Source organism: Ursus americanus, chromosome X (genome assembly GCF_024610735.1).
Source record: "Ursus americanus isolate L20-20 chromosome X, mUrsAme1.1.p, whole genome shotgun sequence".
Taxonomy (NCBI): domain Eukaryota; kingdom Metazoa; phylum Chordata; class Mammalia; order Carnivora; family Ursidae; genus Ursus; species Ursus americanus.
Window position 1 is genome coordinate 392,662 of NC_142164.1, and position 18,386 is coordinate 411,047.

Sequence of the window (18,386 nt, forward strand, 5' to 3'; positions counted from 1 at the left end):
CTTCCAAACTGACCCCAAAGAAATGGAAATCTACAAATTGCCTGTAAAGGAACTCAAACTTATTATTTTAAAGAAGCTCAGCAAGATACAAGAGAACACAAACAGGCAATTCAGTAAAATTAGGAAAATAGTACATTAACAAAATAAGAATTTCAAAAAAGAGAAATGATTGTAAAAATTCTGGAGCTAAAAAATACAATGAGTGAAATGGGGGAAAATGCATCAGACTTAATCAAACAGAAAGAATCCGTGAAGTCAGTAACAAGTCTTTTGAAATTATCCAGTCTGAGGGAAAAAAAAGAAGAAGCAAGCCTACAGGACTTAAGGGATACCATTAAATTTTTCCCAAGACATACAAATGGCCGATAGGTATATGAAAAGGTGTTCAACATCACTAATCATCAAGAAAATGTAAATCAAAACCAAAATGAGGTATCACCTCACATCTGTTAGGATGCCTATTATAAAAAAGACAAGAGATAACAAATGCTGGTGAAGATGTGGAGAAAAGGGAACCCTTGTGCCTTGTTGATGGAATGTAAACTGGGGCAGCCACTCTAGAAAACAATATGAGGTTCCTCACAAGTTAAAAATAGAATGATCCAGCAATCCCACCTCTGAGTATATAGCCTAAGGAAATGAAATGATTTCAAAAAGATATCTGCACTCCTGTGTTTATTGCAGCATCATTCACAATAGCCATGACATGGAAATAACCTAAGTGTCTATTGATGGATGAATGGATAAAGAAATAGTGATATATCATCATATATAATATATGTCATATTATATATGATAATCATGTGACAATAATCATACATTTATGTATATAATGGAATATTATTTAGCCACAAAAAGAAGGAGAAACCACCATTTATGACAATGTGGATGAACTTGGAAGGCATTATGCTAAGTGAAATAAGCCAAAGACAAATACTGTATGGAATCACTTATATGGGAAATCTAAAAAAAAGAAAAAGAAAAAGTCAAACTCATAGAAACAGATAGTAGAATGGTGGTTATATCATGTTTTGTAACCTGCTTTGTTTCCTGCTTGAAGATATATTCAATATTTTTCTATATATACCTCTAATAAATATAGATGAGCATAATTATTTTTAAAAGGTTGCTTAATATTCCATACTAGGGATATTGTACTAGCCTTGGATGACTAAAGAGCTCTTGTTTATTGGAGCCTGAGATGTGCTCCTACCTACTTGTGATCACCTGGGCTCTGTCTCTCTGGGTTACTTTGATAAAAACCAATTCCAGGATTGATAACAGCTTACAAAAATAATTAATTCACTGAAAGCCCCGGTTATATCACTGAGGCAGGAGATTGACTGGTCTATATATTTGTAATGCTGACCAAGTGTCAGACTTGACTGGGCATCTTATGCCTGTATCAGAAGTTGGAGGAAGGGATTGGAAGCTGGATTCTCCAAGGGAATTATAATTCTTTTAATTTTCTTCGCAACTGTAACTATATCTCCTTTCTTATTTTAAATTTTGTACACGTAGAATTTCTTATTTTTATTTGGTTTTTTTATTTTATTGTTTTTCATCAGAGTCAACTCTTTAAGCTCTTGGATTGAGGTTTAATTAATTATAATGTTTTAAATTAACTTTTATTCATCCATGTAATACAAAAAGATGTTTTCTCATTACAAAATTTCAACAAACACAGATATAACAAATACAGATATACAGTCCTTTTTTTTTTTTTCAAGATTTTATTTATTTATTCGACAGAGAGAGAGACAGCCAACGAGAGGATCCCAGGGCTCTGGGATCACACCCTGAGCCGAAGGCAGACGCTTAACGATTGAGCCACCCAGGCACCCCAGATATACAGTCCTTCTTGTTCACTATTCATAATACTAGAGGCTGACCTCCTGGACCCATGCATCCTCCTCCAGTCTGGGCTGGTTCTTTCTAGAATTGACTGAGTATCAGTTATTAACTTGAGACTTTTCTTCATCCTTCTTCAGGATAGTTGCCTCTTTCCTGGATCCCATGTCATCCTATTTTTTTTTTAAATATACAATATACTCCTTTGTTTTGGTAGAAAACACACTCTCATCACTTCCTGAGAATGGCTGCTTTAGAGGTAGATTTTCTAAATCTTTGTATGATAGAAAATGTATTCTCATTTCCCATTTGATTGATTATCTGGCTGCACATAGACTGCAATGTGCATTGATTCCAAAATGCATTTGACCATAAAAACCTTTTCCATGGGCATCCCATTATCTTACAAGTCTCTTTAGAAATATACTTGGGGGGGCGCCTGGGTGGCACAGCGGTTAAGCGTCTGCCTTCGGCTCAGGGCGTGATCCCGGCGTTCTGGGATCGAGCCCCACATCAGGCTCTTCCGCTATGAGCCTGCTTCTTCCTCTCCCACTCCCCCTGCTTGTGTTCCCTCTCTCGCTGGCTGTCTCTATCTCTGTCAAATAAATAAATAAAATCTTTAAAAATATATATATATACTTGGGGGAAAGTTTTCCCTTTGAGGGAAAGCTGGATTCAGTTAAGATTTTGCTTGCAAATGTCATGCAAGAAGATGAGGCTGTTAAGGTACCTGATGGGTAGCTTGGTAAAGGTATATATATATTTTTTACTTGTATTTATGCATCTACTTTACCACTATGCAATTCCTTCACTTGAATAATCCTGTCATAGTAGAAATTAATATTGCTAGCCCTGTAGTGGAATTTTATAGTATGTGTATCCTAAACCTAAATCCTACATAAAGTTTCATGAATTAAGTCATTATCATCATCAAAGAGTTCTGTGTGGCGGTGCCTGGGTGGCTCAGTCAGTTAAGCCTCCTACTCTTGGTTTCTGCTCGGGTCATGATCTCAGGGTGGTAAGATTGAGCCCCATGTCAGGCCCTGCACTCAGCACCAAGTCTCCTTGAGATTCTTTCCCCTTCCCTCTCCCTTCTCCTCTGCTCCTCCCCCAGCTCACATGCACTCTTTCTCTCTCTCTCTCTAAAAAAAAAAAAAAAAAATTAAATCTTTTAAAAAAAAAGATTTCTCTGTGACTATTAACACTCTCCACTATTGGGGAACGCCTGGGTGGTTCCATTGGTTAAATGTCTGCCTTCAGCTCAGGTCATGGTCTCAGGGTCCGGGGATTGAGCCCCGCATTGGGCTCCCTGCTTGCAGAGAGTCTGCTTCTCCCTCTCCCTCTGCCCCTCCCCGCCAAGCCCATGCTCGTGCTCTCTCTCTCTCTCAAATAAACAATTAAAATCTTTTTTAAAAAGACTCTCTACTACTGTGTATGTTAATTACATTTCTCCATTTTTTTCTCAATATCTATTCATTTTTAATCACAGGCTTTCTTGTGATTACAGACAGATATACCACAATAGCAGCAATGCAAAAACCACTTTCCTACCATTGTTGGACTATTTATGTGCCAGGGATTTAACCTGATGACCTGTAATACAATGGTACTGACTAGTATTTTTTCATTATCTGGGAATAGAAGAGAACCACTAATACAGAACTTTTTTGGGGCCTGGGTTGTAAGTAACCAGAGTCTTATTCTTCCTCATCTCTAGGTCTGTGGGTTCTGGGGTGCCATAACTCAGACTTTCGGAACAGAGGGATGACAGCCTTACTGAAGGTTTCTAGTTGTAACAGGAACATTGGTGATTATTATGAGGACACATATGAAGATATTCCAACTTCCCTGCTGAATGAAAACAATGTCATTGCACCCAGAAGCTTCTCCCAGAATTCAAGGCATCCTAGCACTAAGCAAAAGCAATTGAAAGCCACCACAACTCCAGAAAATCACATAGAGAAGATTGAACCTCAGTCTGCAGAAAGAGCACAGCTGCTTAAAGCACAAAGTGTCTCCTCTAGTGATTTGTTGATGCTGTTGGGACAGAATCCTACTCCACATGTATTCTTATCTGATCTCCAAGAAGCCACACATGAAGCTGATGATCATTTACTTGGAGCAATAGAAGGAAACAAGGGCCCATCTGAAGTGGCACATCTCAGACCAGAGCTCCATCACAGTGGGGACAGAGTATTTACTCCTGAGCCAAAACTGCAATTAAGATTAAATGAGAATTTGGGGACAACTATAACAGTAGAGTTGAATAAACTTGATTTAAAAATGTCTAGTTCATCAAACAGTCTAATGACTTCACCAACAGTTCCATCAGACAAGTTGGCAGCAGGTACTGAAGAGACAGGTTCCTTAGAACCCCCAAATATGTCAGTTCACTTTAATAGTCATTTAGGAACCATTATATTTGACAAAAATTCATCTCACCTTATTCAGTCCAGTGTACCTTTGGGCTTGAGTGAAGGAGATAATAATTCCAAGTTGTTAGAAGCAGCTTTAATGAATACTCAAGAAAGTTCACTGGGTGAAAATGTATTATCAATTGAGAGTAATAGGTTATTTAAAGAAGAAGGAGTTCATGGACCTGCTTCATTAATCAAAGGTAGTGCTTTATTCAAAGTTAATATCTCTTTGGTAAAGACAAACAAGACATCAGTTAACTCAACAACTAATAGAAAGACTCATGTTGATGTCCCAACATTATTTATTGAGAACAATACATCAGTCTGGCAAGATACTATAGAAAGTAATACTGAGTTTCAAGAAGTGATTTCTTTGATTCATAATGAAACATTTATGGACAGAAATATTACAGTTTTGGAGCTAAATCAGGTGTCAAATAAAACTACTTCATCAAAAAATGTGGAAATGGCCCACCAAAAAAATGAGGGCCCAGTGCCACTAGGTACAGAAAATCCAGATCTATCATTCTTCAAAATACTGTTCTTGCCAGATTCAGCAAATTGGATAAAAAGGACCCATGGCAAGAACTCCCTAAGCTCTAATCAAAGGCCCAGTCCAAAGCAATTAACATCTTTGGGGTCAGAAAAGTCTGTGAAAGATCAGAATTTTTTGTCAGAGGAGAAGGTGGTAGTAGGAGAGGATGAATTTACAAAGGACACAGGACTCAAAGAGATGATTTTTCCAAACAGCAAGAGCATATTTTTTACTAACTTGGCTAATGTCCAAGAAAATGACACATACAATCAAGGAAAAAAATCTCAGGAAGAGAGAGAAAGAAAGGAAAAATTAACCCAAGAGAATGTGGTTTTGCCTCGGGTATATACAGTGATTGGTACTAAGAATTTCCTGAAGAATCTTTTCTTACTAAGCACTAAGCAAAATATAGAAGGTTTAGAAGAGCAGCAATATACTTCAGTACTTCAAGACACCAGGTCATTAAATGATTCAGCACATAGAGAAGGGATTCACATGGCCAATTTCTCAAAAATAAGGGAAGAAGCAAACTTGGAAGGCCTTGGAAATCAAACAAAGCAAATGGTAGAGAGGTTTCCAAGTACTGCAAGGATGTCTCCTAATCCAAGTCAGCATCTTACCACTCAACGTGGTAAGAGGGCTTTGAAACAACCCAGACTCTCACTAGAAGAAATAAAGTTTGAAAGGTGGGTAATTTTGAATGACACCTCAACCCAGTGGTCCAAAAACATGAACTATTTGACCCAGGGCACCCTCACACAGATAGAGTACAATGAGAAAGAAAAAAGAGCCATTACTCAGTCCCTCCTATCAGATTGTTCTATGAGGAATCATGGCCTCATTCAAATGAATGACTCTGCATTACCCATTACAAAAGTATCAGCATTTCCATCAATTAGACATACAGATATGACCAAGATCCCATCCCAAGAGGACAACTCTCATCTTTTAGCATCAGCCTGTAATTATACCTTTAGGGAGAGGAGTTCTGGGGTCCAAGAAAGCAGTCATTTCTTACAAGAAGCCAAAAGAAATAACCTTTCTTTAGCCTTCCTAACCTTAGAAATGATTGGAGGTCAAGGAAAGTTCAGCTCCATGGGGAAGAGTGCCACAAACCAACCCACGTACAAGAAATTTGAAAACACTGTTCTCTTGAAACCAGGCTTGTCTAAAACATCTGGCAAAGTTGAATTACTTCCTAAAGTTCATGTTCATCAAGACTCTCCCCCTACAAAGACTATCAATGATTCTCCTGGCCACCCGGATCTCATGGAAAAGATCTTTCTTCAGAAAACACAGGAACCTGTTAAATTGAATAAAACAAATAGACCTGGAAAAGTACCCTTTCTGAAATGGGCAACAGAAAGCTCTGAGAAGATTCCCTCCAAGCTGCTGGGTCCCCTTGGTTGGGATAACCACTCTGCTACCCAGATACCAAGAGAAGAGTGGAAATCCCACAAGAAGTCACAGAAAAACACAGCTTTTGAGAGAAAGGACACCATTTTGCCCCTGGGCCCTTGTGAAAATAATCATTCAATGGCAGCAATAAATGAAGGACAAGATAAGCCCCAAAGAGAAGCCACCTGGGCAAAGCAAGGAGAGACTGGAAGGTTGTGCTCTCAGAACCCACCAGTCTCAAAACGCCATCAAAGGGAAATAACCCTTAGTACTCTTCAGCCAGAGGAAGACAAATTTGAGTATGATGACACCTTCTTAATTGAAATGAAGAGAGAAGATTTCGACATCTATGGCGAAGATGAAAATCAGGGTCTCCGCAGCTTTCAAAAGAGAACACGACACTATTTCATTGCTGCAGTGGAGCGTCTCTGGGATTATGGGTGAGTAGATCTCCCTGTGTACTAAGAAACAGGTATGGGTACATTGATTATTCCTCTGTCATGCTATTGCAACATTTGACTTTACCAGGTGCTGAAATAATAGAAAAGGCACAGCTTATCTGCAGGAATGAGACTCCAAAGATTGCTTATAAAGGAAGAACCCTGAGATCCAGGTAGCAAAGTCTAGATGAAGCTAAGGAGTAAATAGTAGGTTAGATGATGACACCAACAATGAGAATTAGAGGATGATAAATCCAGAAGGCATGAAACTCTTACTCTAGTGAGATGGAGGAGAAAAGGGGCTTACAGAAGGGTACAGGAATCAGGGTCAAGAAGCATCAATGGGGAGCAGGAAGAAAGTCAACCTCACCTATCAACCTTATGAGCTGCAGTAGTCATCTTAGTCTTGTGAAAAGGTGCTAAGAGAGGCAGGAGGAAGAAGTGAAGTGTGTGGTAAAGAGGTTGAAGATGCAGGGTAAGTTGATTTCCATGGTACTGGGGATACAGGAAGCAAAGTGGGAGGATGTGATTGTTAGGGAGCAGAGGGAAGTTGGGCAAGGAATAAAAAGTACGGAGAAATTTGGAAGATAAACTTAGGGAGAGGGATACCTGGGTGGCTCAGTCAGTTAAGCAGCTGCCTTCAGCTCAGGTCATGATCCCAGGGTCCTGGGATTGAGTCCTGCATTGGGCTCCTTGCTCAGCAGGGAGCCTGCTTCTCCCGCCGCCTACTGCTCCCCCTGCTTGTGCTCTCTCTCTCTCTCTGACAAATAAATAAAATCTTTTAAAAAATAAAATAAAATAGGGGCGCCTGGGTGGCTCAGTCGTTAAGCGTCTGCCTCCGGCTCAAGGCGTGATCCTGGGGTCCTGGGATCGAGCTCTGCGGGGCTCCCTGCTCCGCTGGGAGCCTGCTTTTTTCTCCCACTTCCCCTGCTTGTGTTCCCTCTCTCACTGGCTGTCTCTCTCTCTCTCTGTCAAATAAATACAATCTTTTATAAAATAAAATAAACTTAAGGAGAGTCAGTCAGTCAACAAATAATTTTTATTGAGCATCTACTATATGCCAGACACATTTGTACACACTGGGGTACAGTAAAGAAGCAGCTTACATTCATTTGGGAAGAGCAAGAGATAATTAGTAGAAAAATAAATAGGGAAATCTTGATGGTGCTATTCAAAAGACAGAATCAAATAATATGATAGAGAGTGCCTGGAGATGTTACTTTAGCTGTGGTGGTCAGAGAAATCCTCCTTGTGGAATTGAGACCTAAATGATGATAAGAGGACAGCTGATGGAGCTCTGAGTGATGTTTCCAGGCAGAGGTAATAGGAAATACATAGGCCCTGTGAATGGAACTAATCCGAGGAACCAAAAAGGACCAGTATGACTGGAGCACAGTGAAAACTGGGGGGAGGGGTTTATGGGAGACAAGTGAAGTTGAGTAGTGATCAGATAATAGAGGTCCTAGAGGAAGGTTAGGTGCCCTCTTCATTACTCATTGTCACTTTCTGACCTCGCTTTCTACCTCAAATGGGCCCTTATTGCTGCATAGCAACTATAGAATATTTCCCTAATCTACTGACTTTCCTACTGCCCTGGACCCCTATTTTACGTTTTCTACTCTTTCCTTAAATCTCCAATGCCTTTTACCCATTCTCCAACAGCCCTTCTCATTCATAGCTAATGCTTGTACAGTGAACCTCCAGACTTCCAACACATTTATTGACCTCTGTAACCATATACTGTCTTCATGCTTATGACAATAAATAGACTATGCACCTAAGGCCAACCTCTCCAGTTTCCTAGTCAACCATCTCCAACTTTACATTACAATGCATTTTCATCTTATCCAATACTCAGTTCATAATCAAATTCTGGTTGTTTTTTGAAATTAAAACTAATTGGATTCTTTGATGGATTAGATGTGGTTGTGAGATAAAAAGATGAATTAGGAATAACTTCAGTGTTTAGAGTCTGAGTAACTACAAAGAAGGAACGGTCATTGACTGCCATGGAAAAGGCTGGACAAACAGCAGGTTTTGGAAAGGGGCAGAAATTAAGAGACTGTTTTGTACATGGTAAAGTAGGGAGTATATATGTGAATCTCAAGTTCAAGGAGGATATCTGAGATGGAGATATACAACTGGATTTTATCCCTGGAAGAGTAGATCATCATGAGAATGAGTATAAACAGAAAAGAGGAGAGTTTAAAGAACTAATACCCAGAGCACTCTAACCTTTAAAGGTCAGGGAGATAAAGAACCAATGAAGTTGACAGAGAAAGATTGGCAGTGAGGTTAGTAGAAAAATGAGGGAAAATTGTTGTCAGAGAGACCAGGTATGAACACACATCAAGGATCAAATAATTAACTATCAAATACTACTGAGCGTTCAACTAAGATGAGGACTGAGAATTAGTAATGTAAAGACCAACAGTGACCTTGAAAAATAGAGATAAAAGACTTTTTGGAGTGGTTTAAAGAAAGAATAAGTGGAAAAAAATCCAGCTACTTCTCTCCATCTCAGTGGCCACCATTCTAGTCTAAACCATCCTCAACACTCACCCAAATGATTGTAATAGCCTCTTAACTAGACTTGCAGCTTCCAGCCTGGCCCTTTTCTCAACACAGCAGCTAAAGCAAATTTTCAAATTGTAATTTGATTATTGTTCTCTGCTCCAAACCTCCCAGTAGATTCCCTTCTCACCCTTAGTGAATCCCAAAGCCCTCACTGTGGCCTTCAAGTTTCTGAGATTTGACCCTCTGAAACGTCTCTGATCTCATCTCCTACCGTTGTTTCCTGCTCACTCTCTTCCAGCCACACTGGCTTCATTGCTCTTCCTCAAATGCAACAAATGTATACCTTTTTTTTTTTTTAAAGATTTTATTTATTTATGTGACAGAGAGACAGCCAGCGAGAGAGGGAACACAGCAGGGGGAGTGGGAGAGGAAGAAGCAGGCTCCCAGCCGAGGAACCCGATGTGGGACTCGATCCCGGAACGCCGGGATCACGCCCTGAGCGGAAGGCAGGCGCTTAACGACTGCGCCACCCAGGCGCCCCAACAAATGTATACCTTTCTATAGGCCTTTGCACTTCGTGTCCTGTCCTCTGATATCCTACTATTCATTCTTTCACTTCTAACTGGTTGCTGCTCAAGTTTCATTTTATCGGTGAGGCTTTCCCTGAACACTGTATATACATATAGCTCCTACCACACTTTTTCAGTGAACTTACTAGCACCTGAAATATTATACATTTACTTGTCTATTGTCTATGTTCCCCAACAAGAAAGTAAGTTCATTGAGAACATAAATTTTAAAGGTGTTGTTCAATGGTATATCCCCAGAACCTTAAACAGTGCCTGGCATGTGATAGATACTCAAATATCTGTTGAATGAATTAGTAAATGATGGATGTAGGGAGGCAAGAGCAGGTCTTTTATGTATGTCTGAACTCCAGAGAGTACCAACTAAATGGTAACACAAGTTCCATGGACAGGGAGACCAGTTAAGAGGTGACTGTAATCATCCAGATAAGAGAAGACAGATTATTTAGACCAAAATAGTGGTGGTAAAAATCAAAAGAAATGGAAAGATGTGTATAATTTGAGGGATTTGCTATTAGATTGAATGTGGGGGGAATAGGGAGAAAGGACTCAAAGAAGATTTTTAGTTTTTTTCCTAAGCAACTAGGTGGATGATGGTGACATTTAATGAGATGTGGAAGGCTTGAAGTAGAACAGATTCATTTGAGGAAATACTTGAGGATCTGTTTTGAACATATTTAGTTTGAGATGTTGAGTAGTCAGTTGGATATGAGTCTGGAGTCCAAGGAAGAGGTCCATGCTAAAGATGAATAAACTTGGGAGTTATAAGCATATTGACAGCATTCAAAGAAGACTTGTTGGTATTATCAGGAAAGTAAAAGTAGATGTAAACCATGCCCACTTTATTTTTTTAATGTTTTTTATTATATTATGTTAGTCACCATACAGTACATCCCTGGTTTCTGATGTAAAGTTCGATGATTCATTAGTTGTGTATAACACCCAGTGCACCATGCAATACATGCCCTCCTTACTACCCATCACCGGTCTATCCCATTCCCCCACCCCCCTCCCCTCTGAGGCCCTCAGTTTGTTTCTCAGAGTCCATAGTCTCTCATGCTTCATTCCCCCTTCTGATTACCCCCCCTTTCTTTATCCCTTTCTTCCCCTACCGATCTTCCTAGTTCTTATGTTCCATAGATGAGAGAAACCATATAATAATTTTCTTTCTCTGCTTGACTTATTTCACTTAGCATTATCTCCGCCAGTGCCGTCCATGTTGCAGCAAATGTTGAGAACTCGTTCTTTCTGATAGCAGAGTAATATTCCATTGTATACATGGACCACAACTTCTTAATCCAGTCATCTGTGGAAGGACATCTCGGCTCCTTCCACGATTAAGCTATTGTGGACAATGCTGCTATGAACATTGGGGTGCATATGGCCCTTGTCGTCACTACATCTGTATCTTTGGGGTAAATACCCAGTAGTGCAATGGCTGGGTCATAGGGTAGCTCAATTTTTCACTTTTTAAGGGACCTCCACACTGTTTTCCACAGTGGCTGTACCAACTTGCATTCCCACCAACAATGTAGGAGGGATCCCCTTTCTCCACATCCTCTCCAGCAATTGTTGTTTCTTAACCATGCCCACTTTAAGCTGGGTCCCCAAAGGTCTAGATCCTCAAGGTAACAGTAAACCAGTTAACTCACTTCATTGACATGCAAATTTCTATTCTTAATCATAATTTTTTAAAAAGATTTTATTTATTTATTCGACAGAGAGAGAGACAGCCAGCAAGAGAGGGAACATAAGCAGAGGGAGTGGGAGAGGAAGAAGCAGGCTCATAGCGGAGGAGCCTGATGTGGGGCTCGATCCCATAACGCCGGGATCACGCCCTGAGCCGAAAGCAGACGCTTAACCGCTGTGCCACCCAGGTGCCCCTATTCTTAATCATAATTTATGCAAGTCTTGGGTTGGCAGTGCCTGCAGACATCTGGCAGAAGAAAACATAAAACCTCTCAACATCTTAGGCCTCAACTTATTTTCACAAATATTTCAGATACAATGTCCAGAACACAAAGATACAGGGTACAAAACAAAATGAAAAAAATAGATAAGCCACAGAAACAATAGAGAGCCAAAACAAACTCAGAGACTTAAGATCTAGGAATCATATACAGTTATTAAAACACTTATGCATCATGTAGAAAGAATTGGTGAACTAATAGGTAAGTAAAATGAAATAGTATGGAATGCAGCATGCAGAGATTTTTTTTAATGGAAAATACAAGAAATAATAAGACTATGGCCAACTGTATTTTCCAAAAATGGATGTCCCAATATGTTCTGTCTGATATGCTCTTGTACAATATGACCTTGCCATTCTTCCATTCAAGAGGTAAAATGTAATTCCCCTCCTCTTGATCTGGCCTGGCATTAGGACTCATTTGTGACCAATAGAATGTAACAGAAGTTTGTGACCTGTAGATGTGGTGGAAGTGATGCTGGTTCAGAAAATACCATGTAGCTTACATCTAGTTCTCCTGTGATGCCCTCTCTGGAAGAAGCCAGCCACTATATAAGAAATCTGATTACCCTGGTGCTGTCATGCTGGAAATGTCATGTGTAGGCCTTCTGGTCAAGAGTCCCAGCGAGTCTAGCTTTCCATTATTCTTCCTCAAGGCATCAGGCACGTGATTGAAGCCATTTTGGGCCCTCCAGATAAGCCCAGATACCAGCTGAATACCACTGAGTGACTACATTTGACACCGTGAGAAGCAAAACTATTACCTAGTGAAGCACAGCTGGAATTCTGACTTAACAGAATTGACAAGTATAATAAAATGGGTGTCTCAAAGACTTCTGTGGCTAACAAGGTCACCAAGTCTGCTCAAAAAGTTAGATGAATATAATCCCTAATACCTGCCACCTCAGTCTTAATCAGTCTCAGAACTATCTCGATTGACCATTTAAGTTTAATAGTAAAAGACTGGTTGATGATAACAATGTATCATAAATCCTTCAGAAGAAGAGAATGTTTTGTGGGCCGTTTGTTACTTTGTGTGTCACAGTCTTAAGCTATTTATTTTAAAAAATCATTACTTCTTAATGGAAACAACTTGACTGAAGATTATCCCAGAGGATGTGAACTTGAAAAACATTTGGGTTAGTTTCTGTCTTTTCAAGAATTTTAGATTGCCCAATCCTTGTAAGTGCTTGCCTTCAAACCAATAGAGCATTTTGACAAATTAATTTTAGTAATACTATCCAGATGTAGAAGAACATGTTACATTTACAACATATATATCAATATATGGACACACACAAACACAAAGATCTTACAGCTTTTCTTTTTACTAATATTAATGGAGAGGACATTTAAGATTAATTTCCAAATACCACCCTCTGTCCCTTTTTCTTCCTTCTGATGAGATACTTCTCCCTAAAGTTTTCATGTCAAAGGATGGCTCTCAGGTCCTAGAGAAGATGGAAATAGTATACACAAACAATGAATCATGGAACACTACATAAAAAGCTAATGATGTACTGTATGGTGACTAACATATCATCATAATTAAAAAAAAGAAAAGAAAAAGAAAGAAAATTTACATCACAGAGGTCCCTGGGTGGCTCAGTTTGTTAAGCATCTGCCTTCAGCTCAGGTTATGATCCCAGGGTCCTGGGATGGGAGCCTGCTGCTTCCTCTCCCTCTGCCTGCTGCTCCCCCTGCTTGTGCGCTCTCTCTCTCTCTCTCTCTCTCTCTCTCTCTGCCAAATAAATAAATAAAATCTTTAAAAAAAGAAAATTTACATCACAAAGGCACAGACTAAGTGCAGGATAATTCTGTTTCCAGTTTCCTGATCCTTTGAAGCATTTTGAGAGGAATCAGCAGAGGTTTGGAGGATTGGCAAAAAGGGCGAATGAACTTTGAACTTCTAGAACCATACCTTTGACCCTGCAGAGATTTGCAAGACAAAAACAGTTGTCTCCAATTCCTCCAAAGAACTTGGTTGTAGGTTTTGCTTTGCCACATTGCTAAGTATGTGCAACTTATGGTACTATAGTTCTTATGCTTAAAACAAGTAGGTGTGCCGGAAGTTGGCTTGCTCAACTCTTTGGATACAAAGGATTCCATTTGAAGACTGGCTCTTCCTTAGAGTCTCCTGTCAGTCTAGACTGACCCATTAACCCTAGACTGGAGAGCCAATTAGACCAGGAGCTTGAAAACAAAAAGAGCAGAAATCAACTGAGGAACTCACCAATGACCCTTGGAAACCACAAGAAAGACAGTGAACTCAAAAGGGTTCATGGGGTGCCACACCTGTGTTTCTTATTGCTTCTGAATGCCATCAGAGGTTCACTTTGGATCCCATTGCTGCCACCAAATCTGTTAAAAAAATTCAACCAAATAAATCAGTTTATTAAGTGATTGTGAATCAGGCAGCATCCCATCTAACAAGTAGAGAGATGCTCTGAGTTTTACAAAAGGGAAGTGGTACAAAATGGGTTTTTCTAGGCAGGAGGGTGGGGCAAGAAGGTTATTAGCACAAGAAAAGGGTCATTTCAGCCCGGGACATCTTCTATTTGGAGAGAAGGAAACAGCAGGATTTTTATCATGCAGATGACCTCACTCGTGCTGATCTGGAAATTTCAGATTGACTGTTAAAAGTTCATGTTCCTGGGTTTGGTTGAGACTGTGAGTCTTGGTTTGCTGTTGCGGGGGGCAGGGGGGGGCAAATGACTCCAATTTGGGCTTTTTTAAAACAAAACAAAATACAACTAGATGCTGTTTCTGAGGTACGGCTCTAAAACATAAGAGTATAAAAGGCTGAAAGTAAAAAGATGGAAAATGGCATGCCTTGCAAATATTAACCAAAAGAAAGGTAGTGGGTCTTCTGCTTCTGGGTAGAGAATAGGTCATGGCAGGCCAACACTCCTGCTGCAACAACTATAAAATTAGGTAAACTTTAAAAATCCATATTTTAAAAATCTTTGGAGAGCTGTGGAACAATAAAAATTAGATGAACTAAAATTTAAGTGGGAGAGGACCACCTAGTTGCAGCGATGATCATTGGTTGTTTTCTTTCTTGGTGGGCTTTGCTGAAATGCCTTAAGGGCTGAGGGAACAAAGACTTTCTAAGCTCTCAGTCAAAAGTCTAGGAGGGCCATGACTGAGAAACAGGGATAATTGTAAATATTTTACAGAAAATAGAGAAAAGATTGACAATACTTGATGTGGGGCCATGAGTGAATGGTCAAGAAAGAATTCTTGAGATGTTTTCAGTGTAAAAAGGTGAATTTTTTATAGCATGGGGACAGAACCCATGGGCAGAAATAGCTGCACTTTTGCTCTATGAAGCTGGTGGTTAATATATGCTTCGGCTTAAGGGGGCAGGGATGTGCAAGAAGTATTAGATCATAAATGTCTTCTTCAAATTTCTACTTGTAAAACTACTGTCACAAGATTTCTCCGGTGCTTATCATTCAGCTCAGTATGAACTATTGGTGAGATGTACAGCAGTCATAAGACCTTTTAAGAATGTAGCAACCAGCACACGTTTGATCTTTATCAGAACTATGCAGGCTATAGGTCAGCTTTCCGGGCTAGAGGTGAACATTTTTCTGCTTCTTTTTTTTTTCTTTTTTTAAATCATTATGTTTTATTAATTAAAATATATTACGTTCACACACAGACTAAGTTATACATCTCAAATCCACTCTATCATCCTTTTTGGAAATATAGAATACAAGCATTAAAAAGCATTTGTGTGCTGATATCATGATGTGGGATTAGTGATTTCCATTGTTTTCTTTTTTTAAATTTTTATTATGTTATGTTATGTTATGTTATGTTATGTTATGTTATTCACCAACAGTACATCATTAGTTTTTGCTGTAGTGTTCCATGATTCATTGTTTGCATATAACACCCAGTGATCCATGCAATACATGCCCTTCTTAATACCCATCACTGGGCTAGCCCAATCCCCCACTCCCCTCCCCTCTGAAACCCTCAGTTTGTTTCCCAGAGTCCATAGTCTCTCGTGGTTCATTCCCCCTTCTGTTTACCTGCCTTCATTCTTTCCTTCCTTCTACCGATCTCTCTGCTATTACTTATGTTCCACAAATGAGTGAAACCATATGATAATTGTCTTTCTCTGCTTGATTTATTTCGCTTAGCATTATCTCCTCCAGTCCCATCCATGTAACATTTTTCTGCTTCTGTCCCTCATCATACTGAGAAGAAGATGGAGGATTACAATTGGAAATTGAAACTATTTTTAAAAACTCAAATTGTCATTCTAAAATTGGAAAATACAACATCTAAAATTAAAAATTCATCGGATGAGTATAATTTCAGGCTAAACATAGAAAAGACAGGATTAGGGTCAAGCAAATATATCCAAACTGAAGCATAGGAAGGAGAAAAAATGAAAAGAACAGAATAGAGTATAAGAGACAGGTGAAAGAAACACTCTCAGATGATACAGCATAAGTATAATTGGAGTCCTTAGAGGGGAGCATGTAGAAAATGGGACAGGAAAAAAAATTGAATGTCTAAAAATTTTCCAAAACTGATGAACCCTGTCAAGTCACAGATTCAATAAGCTAAGTATGCCCAAAGTATATTAAATACAAAGAAAATTGCACATAGGCAGATAATCAAACTTAAGAAAACTAACAATAAAGAGAAAATATTAAAACCAGAGGGAAAAATATACATGACCTCCATAAGAACAAGATTGATAGCCGACTTTTCAATCAAGCTACTAAAACAACGCTGTCCAATAGAACTTTCTGTGATGATGGGTATGTTCTAGATCTTCACTATAATGGTAACCACTAGTCATATGTGGCCATGGAGTACTTGAAATGTAACTAGTGTGATTGAAGAATTGAATTTTAATTGTATTAAGTTTAATTAGTTTAAATAGTCACACATAGCTGGTCACTGCCTTATTTGACAGCACAATACTGGAAGGTAACAGAATGATATCTTTAAAATGAAAAATATTGAAAGAAAAATGCTAACCTGGAATTCTAAACCCAGAGAAAACATTTCAAAATGAAGTTGAAATAAAGGTGTTTTTAGAAAAACAAAAGCTGAGAGGCTTTGACAAAATAGACTGGTGCTAAAAAGTGCTGGGACATTTTAACATCCATATGGAAAAACATTAAATTGGATCCCTAACTTAGACCACAGAAAAAACCTACTCACATTGGGCTGTAAGTCTAAATGTAAGCATAAAACTAGAAATCTCTTAGAAAGAAAAAATAAGAGACTATCTTAATTTTTTATGCTCATCAGAATATTAAAAAAAGAATGAGAAGATTATCCACAGAATGTGAGACATTTGCAGTGCAAAAAGCCAAAAAGGAGTCATATCAAGACTGTATAGAGTACTCCTTTGAATCAATAAGAAAAAGAGATTATGCAATAGAAAAATTGGCAAACAATAACAACAACAACAACATCAACTTGGATAGGCATTCCAAAAACAGGAAATTCAGATAGCTAGTACTCACAAGAAAAGATGCTCAACCTCATTATTAATCAGAGAAATGTGAAATAAAACCACAGAAACACTGCTATGCAACCACTAGAATGGCCAGAAATGTAAAAACACAGTATCAAGTGCCTGTAAAGATTTGGAGTAAATGGAACTGTCATACATTGCTGACAAAAATGGAAGATGGCGCAGCCACTTCGGAAACCAGCATGGTAGTAGCTACCAAAGCTGAACATATGTATAATCAGCAATTCCACTCCCAGATATGTGCCCCAAAGAAATGCATATATACGATCACCAAAGATGTGTATAAGAAGGTTCATGGGGGGGGGCGCCTGGGTGGCACAGCGGTTAAGCGTCTGCCTTCGGCTCAGGGCGTGATCCTGACGTTATGGGATCGAGCCCCACATCAGGCTCCTCTGCTGGAAGCCTGCTTCTTCCTCTCCCACTCCCCCTACTTGTGTTCCCTCTCTCGCTGGCTGTCTCTCTCTGTCGAATAAATAAATAAAATCTTAAAAAAAAAAAAAAAAAAAAAGAAGGTTCATAGGGGGAAAAAAGGAGATTCATAGCAGGAGCAGGACTATGTTTAAACACCAAAAATTAGAAATGACTCAAATGTTCATAATTTTGGTATATTCTCAGAATGGAATACAAACTATAGCTGCAAAAACAAAAGAATGTATGTAATATGTTTCCATTTACATACTTCAGAAACAGGCAAAACTAAACTGTGTTTTTTAGGGAAGTGTACATAGTGGTAAAATTATGAAGAAAAGCAAATAAATAATTATTTTAAACATCACAATGGGGGTTACCTTTAGTGGGGAGGAAGAATGTCATTGGACTGTGGTTACATTTTTATACCAAAAGCATTTATGTTTTATGTACTTTATTGTATAATTTTAGCTCACAATTTAAACAGATTTTTTAAAAGATTTTATTTATTATTTATTTGACAGAGAGAGAGAGATAGCAAGAGAGAGTACAAGCAGGGACAGTGTCAGGGAGAGGGAGAAGCAGGCTCCCCATAAGCAAGGAGCCCAGGACCCCGGGATCATGACCTGAGCTGAAGGCAGATGCTTAATCGACTGAGCCACCCGGGCACCCCTTAACAGATTTTTAAACTTTTAAAGTTTGTTTATTTGTTTATTTATGTAATCTCTACACCCAACGTAGGACTTGAACTT

At 39.0% G+C, this 18,386-nt stretch overlaps 1 protein-coding gene across 8 annotated transcripts in view; it reads left to right on the forward strand.

Annotated features, from left to right (window-relative positions):
* F8 (coagulation factor VIII) overlaps positions 1–18,386 on the forward strand; it is a 129,655-nt gene that overhangs the window by 75,058 nt on the left and 36,211 nt on the right. For all 8 annotated transcript variants that reach the window (XR_015723442.1, XR_015723443.1, XR_006778043.2 and 5 more), the window contains one exon: positions 3,569–6,641. Coding sequence is in view for 5 of the 8 variants with exons in the window: in XM_045788965.2 (XP_045644921.2) it covers positions 3,569–6,641 (3,073 nt within the window). In the remaining 3 variants the exon portion in view is untranslated. The remainder of the gene's footprint in view (positions 1–3,568; positions 6,642–18,386) is intronic.